The sequence below is a fragment of the Vombatus ursinus genome, unplaced genomic scaffold (genome assembly GCF_900497805.2).
Source record: "Vombatus ursinus unplaced genomic scaffold, bare-nosed wombat genome assembly UNPS02014344.1, whole genome shotgun sequence".
Taxonomy (NCBI): Eukaryota; Metazoa; Chordata; class Mammalia; order Diprotodontia; family Vombatidae; genus Vombatus; species Vombatus ursinus.
In genome coordinates this window covers 432,882-444,556 of record NW_020954122.1, presented here as the reverse complement: position 1 = coordinate 444,556, position 11,675 = coordinate 432,882, and the positions used below count along the sequence as shown (strand labels likewise).

Genomic DNA, 11,675 nt, shown 5'->3' with positions numbered 1-11,675 from the left:
CCTTTCACATCTCTGGTCTGGTGTGGCTCTTGCCCATATTTTCCTGTAGAATGCATCAAATGTGTTGGCAGCTTTCCTTAGGTTTAAAAATGCACAGGAGTCTTACAATGCTGGGCTCCTGCCACACACCCAGCCCTCTTCGCTTTCCCAGCCCATATTTCCTAAATAATATTGGTGGGGTGCTTGGTGCTTGTACTCAGACCCCCCTTACAAGATCATATTTCTCCCTAACCTCAAAAAATGATCCCTGACAGTTTTCTCCCCAGCCCAAAGACCTATCTTTGGCAATAACTCATGAGTGGGCCCAGTGAGGTAAACTATCTCACTATCTCTCCCTGTTACAAGAACAAGTTGACTGCTGTAGAATTTCCCTTGTACCATCTTGTATCAATAAAATTATCATGTACTGATTTCCACAGTTATCATATACGATCCAGAGGTCAAGTTATAGACATCAGCTCCTGAAGCTATCTTGTTACAGACATAACAGACCAAAAATACAGCCCTACACCCCTTAGGAACCTTCCCCCTCAACCCCATTTCCAGTAGTAAATGACGCCTGTGACCAAGGTTGTATGTCATCACCTAATTAGCATACTTGGCACATAATGCACTACTTTTCCTGTATAAGCTTTAGCATTGTTCCTGTTCGGTTGCAGAATCCTTCAAGTAGCTCTGCCCACCACAGCAAGTTCTCTAAGGAGCTCTGCCCACCATATTAGCATTATAATAAACTCTTGCCAACTTGACTTGAAGTATGCTTGAGTCCATGAATTCATTCCAGATGCCCCTGAACTGTACTTTGGTCGGGGGGTGGGGGTCCCCGAGCCTCTCAAAACACATCAATATCATATTTTTACCACTGTTTTTTAAACAAGCAGGTCCCTACTGGTAATATGCCACAGGCTTTTTATGCCCACTATAACATGTGCTCCATTATTATTGTTTGATTCTTTGGGAAGTGTATTGTTTGTTCCTTGAACCACAGCCATTTAGCATTTCTGAAAGCATTCTCCGAACCATCCTCCACAAAGCTGCAAAAATCCTGAGGCCAGAGAAGTGGGTTAGCTGATCCCAGAGCAGCAGGAGAGACCCACAGCTCCCTCTGCAAACACCCAGGAATACAGCCTGTGCAGAAAGTCTGTCCTCTTAGAGCTAATAGGGCTCTGAGTCAGCCCGAGATGTAGAACCCATCTTCTTTGGATTTTTGTTTGGGTGGGGGAGGCAATCAGGGTTAAGTGACTCGCCCAGGGTCACACAGCTATTAAGCCCTCCTGACTCCAGGGCCAGTATTCTCTCCACTGCACCACCAGCTGTCCCTTCTTGTATCCTTTTCTACCTTTCCCACACCAGCTTCGTCTTTCAACTTCTCCTTTGGACTGAACTAGGGTAGGGGTGGAGTGGACTGCAGAAGTGCTGCAAAAAGGAAGCCCTGGGGCCTGGAAAGTAACGTGACCCCTGACCGAGGCCCTAGATGAGATCGCAGCTTTTGCTACTGCTGGTCCTCTTTTGGAGGAGTGAGTGGCTTCCTGTCCCAGATACCGAGTGAGCTGCAGGTGCCCAGCTCGGTGACGGTGAGGGAGGGAATGTGTGTCACGATCCCTTGCAAGATCCTTCTTTTCTCCTATTTTCTGTCCCTCACTGCTAGCTGGTTCCGAGAAGGGGCAGACACTGCCAGAGATAAGCCTGTGGCCACGAACGGCAGAGATCGGGACGTACAAGCGGAGACACGAGGGCGACTCCACCTCCGCTTGTTTCCAACGAGACGGGATTGCTCCCTGAGCATCACTGAAGTCCAGAAAGCAGACAGCGGGAGGTACTTCCTAGAGGTGGTCATTGGAAAGTCACAGGAACACAGTTATTTGGATTTTAAAGTTTATGTGAATGTGACAGGTAGGAAACTCCTTCCAGGGAAGGGAGCACTGGGTGGAACCGGGGCAGCCCTGGGAAAGCCTCTCATGTACTGAGTCTCAGAGGCAACCTATGACAGGAGGGTGCGTGGGTAAGCTCGCAGAGAGAGCTTCTTTGCAAATGTTGTCCAGGGGCTAAGGGTTGAGTCTGGACGCGCCATCTAGAGACCTCTCTGCGAGCAAACAGGATCCAAGGCAGAGGTGAGGGGGCAGCTGGGTAGCCCGACGGATGGCTCTGAAGTTAGATCCTCGGTTTGAATCCCGCTTCTCCTACCTACTACCTTTGCTGACATTACTTTTCATGAAGTGGGGGAGGGGGGGAAGAAGGTACTTAGGAAAGTGTGACGATAGACTAGGTGAGTAATAAGGAACATTCTCTTATGCTTCTATAACCCTAGGAATGAGTGCCTTAGGGAACAGGGTGAGGCAGAGGATGTCCCTGGAAGGAGGGATAGTGTTGGGAATCAAATGGGACCACGTTGGGGAAAAGCACGCTGGTTACATACAATGAATGACCCCCAGGCCATCACTGGGGGTTGCACTGCGCATGTACTTAACCTGGAGTCTAGCTCACCACTTTCCTTTTCTTCCCCCAGCTCGGACACAGAAGCCAGACATCTATGTTCCCCAAACCCTGGAGGCTGGGCATCGTGTGACCCTGAACTGCACATTTCCTGGGGTCTGTATGGAGGCGATACCACCCATCTTCTCCTGGAGAGGGGCAGCCCTTTCCTCCCAGGATCCTGACCACGAGGCAACCTCTTCATCGGAGATCTCTCTGACTCCAATGCCCCGGGAGCACGCTCCAGCCTGACTTGTCGAGCAACTTTCCCTAGAGGCAATGTGAGCACAGAGAGGACCATCCAACTTAACCTGTCCTGTGAGTGCTGAAGGCAGGAGACCCAGAAGAGAGTGAACTGGAGAGGAGATGGTCCAGGACTGGAGACATAGGATGTCATGCGATGGCCAAGACATCTGGGGCCCTGAGAGGGGGGATATGCTGGGGAGTTTTTTCATTTTCTGCCCTTGTTTCTGGGGATGAAGGTCCCTATCTCATTCCAATGCTGAAGAAAAAGCATCCCGTTCCACCAAATAGTCACCTACAACTTTCCATTTTAGAGACACCGAAGAACTTGACCATCCAGGTTGTATGGGGAAACAAGACAGGTATTATCAGGGATCTGTGGGCAGGGCTCTTTAGTGGCCCATGGAACTAGGGGACAAGGGAGACAGGATTCCTCTTTCCAGGGGCTGGTTCTGCTTACGAATAAATGCCCCTCACCATAGAATAGCAGTACTAGTCACCATCATCATTAGCATCATCCTCATTTCATTTATTTAGCACTTTAAGGTTTTCAAGTGTCTCTCCTCACCCCAGTGTGAATGACTGAGCACAAGAATTATTCATCCTGTTTTACAGATGAGGAAACTGAGGCTCAGAGTTTAAGGACTTGCCCAAGGTCTTGTGCATGTTAAGTAGCAAAATCTCAGTTTTAACCTTAGTCTTCTGAAATCAAGTCCGGGGCCCAAAATATTTTAGAATCTTCCTTTTGTCTCGGGGGTGGGGGGGTGGCGTGGGGGGAGGGGTTGGTGGGGGTAAGGGCTCAGCTCAGGTGCTGCCTCCTGCAAGAAGCCTTCCTTGATTACCTCTTGCCATGCTCCTCTTCTCAGACGAGCTGTTATTTATTTTGCTGCATGCATGGCACATTCCACAGGATAGTCCCTGAGGATGGAGGACTGTTTCTCATCTTGTCTTTGTCCAACTTTGTCCAGACCTGGCCCCTAGTAGGGGGCAAAGACTTAGGTTGAGAGGATGTGTTAAATGTTCATTGACTTGAAATTCCACAATAGCAGGCACAGATGAGATGTCAGAGCTTAGTACTCTAGAAACCAAGGGTTGTGCTCTAATACTCCAAATTGCCATCATGGGTTCTTAACCTGGGGTCTATTGACCCCAAGGCATCTATAAGTAGATTTCAGATGGTTTGTGTATCGGATGAGAAGAACTTGCATTCTTATTTTCGTTAACCACTAATTGGAATTTATCAATTCTCTCTACCTCTTCTTTTTTTTTTTTTTTTTGGTGAGGCAATTGAGGTTAAGTGACTTGCCCAGGGTCACACAGCTAGTAAGTGTCATGTGTCTGAGGTCGAATTTGAACTCAGGTCCTCCTGACTCCAAGGCTGGAGCTCTAACCACTGTGCAACCTAGCTGCCCCAGCAATTCTTTCAATTATTTAAAAACATGATTCTGAGAAGAGCTCCATCAGTTTCACCATCAAACTGCCCAAGGTTAAAAAAGGGTTAACCCTGGTCAAGGTTTTCCCTGTTAGAGGAGCCAACCTGGGGCTCAATTTTGTAGCATCAGAGCTGGTTAATCCAGGAAGCTTGGTCAGGATCTGTGACCACACCACCACCATGTTGAGACCAAGTCTCAGGACTCTGGCTGGCCCTGGATAATTCTGTGCCCTGGAATCTTGATACATCTCACACCATCTTTCCCTTAATTGCTAAGGAAGGCTTTTGCAAAAACCCGACCAGTGTCTGTGGGTAAAGTGGATGGCATCTGCTAGGGCTGGGTTGAATATGAATTATTGGCAGAGGGAAAGAGGGGGAGAGAAGGCATTAGTTCACCACCACAGCTCTGGGGGTCAGTGGAATCTAAATCAGAAAAAGGGGAAATCTAGGTGGGACTAGATCTGGACAATTTTCTTTGCAACTAAGTCCCATTGCCTTATATTAATTTCTTCTGTGTGACCTTAGACAAGCCTTCTCTCCAGACCTCGGTCTCTCAGTCCTAAAGTTGATGACCTTTTCAGTAGTGATCCCAGGAACTGGCTCTTACCTGTTTCTCCCGGAGAGAGAGAGACCCTCCTTCTAATATGCACTGTTGATAGCAACTTATCTGCCATGTTCAGTTGGACTTGGGAAGGTCGAATTATGAACAGCTCTCCAGCCTCAGACTATCAGACTCTGCCTCTGAAGCTGCCCAGTCTGAGAGTAAGGGACAGTGAGGAATACTCCTGCCAAGTTCAGCACCCTTTCGGGACACAACATGCCTCCCTGAGCCTCTATGTACAGGGTGAGTAGGAGGGAGATGGTGGTAAGACATCTGCATCCAGGAGGGGTGAGGTTGGAGAGATGGAGTTGACAAATGTTAACCAGAACTCTCTCTCTCTCTCTCTCTCTCCCTCCCTCCCTCCCTCTCTCCATCTCTCTCGCTCTCTTTCTCTCTCTCCCTTCTCTCTCTCTGTGTCTCTCTCTGTCTCTGTCTCTCTCCCTCCCTCTCTCTCTCTGAGTCTGTCTCTGTCTCTCTCTTTCTCTGTCTCTGACTTTCTCCATCTCTCTCTCTCTCTCTCTCTCTCTCTCTCTCTCTCCCTCCCTCCTTCTCTCTCTCTTCTTCTCTCTCTCTGTGTCTGTGTCTGTCTCTCTCTCTCTGTCTCTGTTTCTCTCCCTCCCTCTCTCTCTGTGTGTCTCTCTCTGTTTCTCTCTTTCTCTGTTTCTCACTTTCTCCATCTCTCTCTCTCTCTTTCTCTCTTTCTCTCTCCCCTCTCCCTCACTTTCTTTCCCCTCCTCAGCCCCAATGCAGAATAATAGCTCTTGGCCATTAATCCCCACCCTGCTCCGAGGAATCCTTATGGGAATAGGTATTCTTCTCACTTATGGCCTCACCTGGCTCTATTACACCCAGTGAGTATATCTATCTCTCTACCATGGGACCCCGCAATCCTGGCCTCTGGTGCCTTGACCCTTCTTGTTTTTTTTTTTAATTTACTAGAACAAGGGGCATAACAATGGCCATTCTCCCCCTCTGAGAATGGGTCTATATTTCCATCACAAGGTTGGGGGGTTGGGTGGGGAGCAAGAGGAACGCCTGGGAAAGAAGTCTGAGAGCCCTATACTGAACTACTCTTTCCTTTAGGCCTTGCACACTGGACAGAGAAAATGGTGCTGACCCGCACTAGAGAAAGTCACAAACTTGAGCATGGATGCCAGGGAGAGGTCAGGTTAGGAAAACACTCTAACTGGAGATCCATTGAGATGGGTCAATAGTACATGACCAGAGGTCTAACCTTTATGACATTAAAAAGCCCTTAGCAACCAACCTATATCCAACAAATCTTCTAAATAACTCTTCATCTCATTTCCTTGTCTAACTCAAGTCAGATATGGGCTTCATTTTTTCTGCCAGCTTTCAGCAGATAATGCTGCCCTCCTGTCCCCTTCCACATCCTCTAGCCCAAGCCCAGATGCCATCTTCCAATGGCTTAGAAAAAAGAATAAATGGCATTTTTTTTCAAATGTGCAAGTTACTCAAAGCTGGAAAGGAATCATAGACCAGGAAGTAAGAGAATCCTGATGCAGCTCTGCTGCTGCTGCTGCTGCTGCTGCTGCTGCTAATGATGATGATGATCCTCCCTTTCCCTTGGTGTAGACAATTCCATTGCCTCTTTCATAAATCAGTGACTGAGGAGACCCTAGGCGTCACCATGACCACTGAGAAGCCCAAGAAAGGAGTCAGGACTGAAAACAACCTCCACATTAATTTGAAGTTGTCAAGGCAAAGAGTAGTACTCTAGAGCAAATGGAGGTTAAGAAACCCAACCACTTAGAAAGCCAATGAAAGTCTATTGTGAAGTTCAGGGCTTGTCAAAGAGGCAGGTGAGACTCTGATTTGGTGGGTGGCCAGTCAATCATACCCACACACCTGGAGATGGATGAGGAAGATTTCAAATGCCTTCTTCTAGTCACAGACATGGGACATTTACTAGATAGAGAACCTGCACTTTTACCCTGGAATTGGGTTCCCAGGGAACACAATACATTTACAGTTAGAGAACTAAGACGCGATTCATCCTCTTCCTGCTGGCTGCAACATCCTGTCCTCTTCATCAATTCCTTATACTTTAGTCATACATAAACTGTCATATTGCATGAGCATAACCATGAATTTTCAAAGTCATTGGTCGATGGGACATTTTGATCAATATCAAGGGGAGATGGAGATGGGGAAAATCAAACTGGTTCTGTGACAATATCCTTCTCTCTCTGAGGAGCACATGCATTCCATTTTTCCTTCCCTGTAATGATGTTGCCTCTCACATAGAGATACTGAGAAGACTGCTTCTGGGAAAGACATGATAACATAAGAAAGACATGGCTTAGAAAGACATTGGAGCATGCAGAGACATTCTGTAACTGGTTCTAGTCACCTAACTACTTGGTGAATTGTGGACTCTTTAATGATCTACAGCAGAAGTGTCAAACTTGAAGCTGGCAAAGTTTAAGAATGGGATCACCAGATTAAAATATAATTAGGAAATTTTTTAAAAATTAAAAAAAATACAATGCAATATATATGATGTTAATCTTTGGGTTTTCTAAGTTAATATGTGACCCACAGAGATCTGCTTCTATTTGAGTTTGATGGGACTGGTCTACAGAGGCATTTGAAAAGATCTGTCAGTTTTGAGCTAATCCCTTCAGCTCATCTATTCTTGGTTGGACTGTACAGTAGTGTGTCATCTGAAGCCATGCAATCCTGTGTGATGGACCTCTGTCCTTGGCCTCTGTATGTGATATGTTACATTCTAGTTAAAGGAATTCTTACCTCCAATGTTGTGAGTTTTGAAAAGTCAGGAGGGTGTCTCAATATCCTGACATTCCAGAGGTCTGATTTTTTAAATTAGTACAGCATCAATGTTCCCAGGACAAAGAGTGATTTTCAGGAATTAGTTTTCTTGGATCCTGCCCAAGAGTAGCTGAAATGAGGGCTCCTATGTCACATTTGGACATGAACTCAATGGAATCAATGTTAGGTAGAAACTGCACTAAGAACGATACTATTCTGCAGAAGACATGGAGGTGATGGAGGGAAGAATGTGCTCCAGAGGTATTTGGGGAGATATTTGTACTTTGGTCTTGATATATCTTCCCTGTAAATATCCTTCAGCAAAACCCAATTGATGTTAAGTCATTAAATAGACCAGGGGAACTAGTTACTGACACCTAACAGTGGGGGAACATTGCTAGTGAGTCTCAAGCCAATGACAGTAAAGAGAAGGCAAAACCCAATCCCTCAGGGTCCTCTAAAATCCTGGAAGTACAGATGTAGACTACATGGTTCTGAGAAAGTGAGAGTGAATTCACTACATATCTGATTTCTGGTGGTGGGAGGTAAGATAGGAAGATCATTTGGAATTATTTTGAAAATTTGTTCTTTGACTCATGAATTCTATGGAATTATATTATTTAGCCTCCAATTGCTTTTTACAATTATTTAAGAGTCCTTTATTGAATATATTTTTATTGTTTTATGATCAAACCTGTTTAGTATGTCTGCTTTTCTGCACTGTGTGAAGCTTTATTCCTCAATACTTGGTCAATTTTTGTAAACATGGAATTCACAGTTGAGTAGTCAGTAAATTCCTTTCCACTCCCATTCAGTAATCATCAGATATTCTTTATCTCTATTTTTTTCTGATGTTCTCTTCTTTCTTATTTATCTTTTGGTTAGATTTGCCTAAGTCTCAAAGGGTCCACAAAGTTCCCCTGATATTATAGTTTTCCTATTTTTCTTTCCAATTACATTCAATATTTTTTATGTATTTAGATGCTATGATATTGGGTACATATATAAAATATTGCTATTGATCAATTCATTAATTATAATACCTTTAAATATAATAGATTCCCCTGCTTGTCTCTTTTTTGTTTTTTCTATATTTACTGTAGCCCTACGTGAAAGTATGATTGCTATGCCTGCCTTTTTTTAGGGGAAGGGGAGGCAATCAGGATTAAGTGACTTGCCCAGGGTACACCTCTAGTGAGTGTCTGAGGCTGGATTTGAAATCAGGGCCTCCTGACTCCAGGGCTAGCACTCTTTCCATTGGGTGATTTACCTTCCTTCTCCTCCTGCTTTTTTGAGTTTGAGCATAGTAGATTTTGCTTCAGTCTTCTAATTTTAACTGTATATGTCTACAGACAGCATATTTTTTTTTTATGGGTGAGTTCATCCCATTCACATTCTGAGTCATGAATGTTATTCACTTATTTACCTCTAGTCTGTCCTCGTACTGTTTTTTTTCCCCCTCCCTTCCCTCTTTACAAATAAGAAGATGGCTGTGTAGAAGGGAAAGAATTTGTCTGACACTTGTATCTTATAAATAACAGACTCTGTTTCAGCTCTTCTCTCACCCTTCCCCTTCCCCTGGTACCAGGTTTTTACTCTCTCTTACTGTCCTTTTAGTCCTCCCCTCATGTTCCTCTCTCCAATATTCAAGATTGCTTTTGCTTTCACTTTTTCTTTACATGTCTTGTCCTCTTTCTTAAACCTCACCTCTATATCTCATTTGCTCTTGCCCCCTCCTTTTTCCCTTTTGAGTTTTATTTCTAGACTAAAATCTCTGGGTAAGTGAGTTCAATCTTTCTTTATTCAATCAGATTAAATTTCAGGTTCATAGGGATGCCCTTTCTTCCCCACCCCTTCTTTCATGCCTATATAGCTTCATCTTACACTCCTCTATTATGAAATAGTGATTTGCCTCCCCTTCTTCCTCCTTTTTTCCCCAGTAGAATCCCCTACCCCTCCCATTTGTGCCTTCCCCTAAGACTACTGAAGCAGAACAAAACCACCCACACACCCCATCATTTTAACTTTTCTCTACCACCCTCAAATACAGTAAGAGTTCTGAGAATAGATTTATTTCTTATCCCCCATTAATATGTAAACAATTCTTCAGCCTGGTATGATGCTTGTTTTCGTTGAGTCATTTCAGTCATGTCTGACTCATCATGATGCCATTTGGGATTTTCTTGACAAAGATACTGGAGTGGTTTGCCGTGGCATGGTGCTGCATACCTCTAATACTTCTTACTGGGGAAGTCTAAGGCTGGTGAATGCCTGGAGCTAGGGGAATTATGAGCTGCAATCTGTTAAACTTATCGGTGGTCCAAACTACATCTAGAATCAATATGATGAGCCCTAGTGATGAAGGAGGGGAACCAAACTGCCAAAGAGAAATATAACTAATCATAGTCAGAAACTCATTATCTTCTCCCCAATCCAACCTTCTTCCAATCTTCCCCATTATTGCCAAGCATTGTCATACATGGGGCAGCTGGATGGTGCAATGGATTGAGTGCCTGGCCTAGAGTCAAGAAGACTCCTCTTCCTGAGTTCAAATCAGCCTCAGATACTTACTATGTATGACCCTGGGCAAGTCACTTCACCCTGTTTGCCTCAGTTCCTCATCTTTAAAATGACCTGGAGAAGGAAATGGCAAACCACTCTAATATCTTTGCCAAGAAAACCCTAAATAGGGTCACAAAGAATCAGACACAACTAAAAAATGACTAAACAACAAACAAATAATTTTCATACATGCCTGTAATCCCAACTTACCAGGAGGCTGAGGCTTGTGAATCTCTTGAACTTGGGAATTTTGAATAGTGATGGGTTATCCAAATCAGTGCCAAGCTAGGATCATCAATATGGAAGTGGGAGCCACCAGGTGGTGTATGGAGAGGTGAACTGGACCAAGTCAAAAAAGGAATAGCTCAAAGCTCCCATACCAACCAGAAGTGGGACCATGAGTAGCCCCTGTCCTGGCAGCCTGGACAAGATGGGGAGACCTAGTCTTTAAAACAACAACAGCAACATCTTTTCCTTTGGCACGTTGGATGGTTAAGGGCACCACCCTCCTCCCACTCAACCAGGCTCTCAACTTTAGTGCCATCTTCAACATTCACTCCACATTTCTGATTAGTTGCTGAGTATTGTCATTTTACAACAATATAATAATAATGATAGCTAATTTATATAGCACAGTGCTTTACCAATACTATCTTATGCGGTCCTCACAGTAACCATTGGAGGTAGGTACTATTACCATCCCTATTTTACAGATGAGAATATCTAAGCAAACAATGGTTAAATGACTTGTCCAAGGTCACATAGCACTTGAGGTGGGATTTTAACTCAGGCCTGCATGATGCCAAAGGCAGGACTGTCTCCACTGTATCACTTAGCTTCCCACAGCCCTTCCTACACACATCTCCTGCTGTCCACTTCTGCAGCCACCACCTTGGTCCAGGCTCTCATCACTACTGACTTTGGCTATTTTAATAGTCTTCTAATGACTCGCAATACCACCAGTGCTTCCCCACTCCAATCCATCCTCTAGCCAACTTCCAATGGGATTTTCCTAAAGCAAAATCTGACCATGTCATCCTCCAACTTATCCAACTCTAGGGCCTTTCTATTAGCTCCAGGATCAAATAAAAAATGTTTTGTTTGGTGCTGAAAGCCTTTCCCAGCCTGGCCCCTTCCTTCCTTTCCAGCATTCTCCCCTCCTTCTACTCCATGATCCAGCCACCACGAGTGTCTTGCTCTTCCTTGTACATGACATTCCATCTCTCAAATCCTGGGTCATGGGCTGTCCCTCATGCCTAGAATGTTGTGTTCTCCCTCTTCATTTCTGCCTGCTAGATTCACTGGCTTCCCTCAAACATCTCTAATCCCACCTTCTGCTGTAAGAGGTCTTTCTTGCCCTGATTCTTACTTCCATCCTTCCATGGCTAGCACCTTCCCTTGGAGGTTTCTTTCCATGTATACTGTACAATTATTAGCACATGAAATCTGTCTCTGTTTGTCTCTGTCTGTCTGTCCATTTCTCTCTCATTCATTCATTCTCTCTCTCTCTCTCTGGCTTTCTTGTTCTCTCTCTCTCTCTCTCTCTCTCTCTCTCTCTCTCTCTCTCTCTCT

General features: G+C 44.7%; 1 protein-coding gene across 1 annotated transcript; it reads left to right on the top strand.

Moving 5' to 3' along the window:
* Positions 1 to 1,467: 1,467 nt before the first annotated feature.
* On the top strand, positions 1,468 to 7,272 carry LOC114042301 (sialic acid-binding Ig-like lectin 14). The gene is made up of 5 exons (XM_027860983.1): positions 1,468 to 1,893; positions 2,507 to 2,718; positions 4,673 to 4,991; positions 5,488 to 5,599; positions 5,832 to 7,272. The coding sequence occupies exons 1-5, from the start codon at positions 1,587 to 1,589 to the stop codon at positions 5,872 to 5,874; spliced, it is 993 nt and encodes a 330-aa protein (XP_027716784.1). The 5' UTR covers positions 1,468 to 1,586; the 3' UTR covers positions 5,875 to 7,272.
* Positions 7,273 to 11,675: the final 4,403 nt, after the last annotated feature.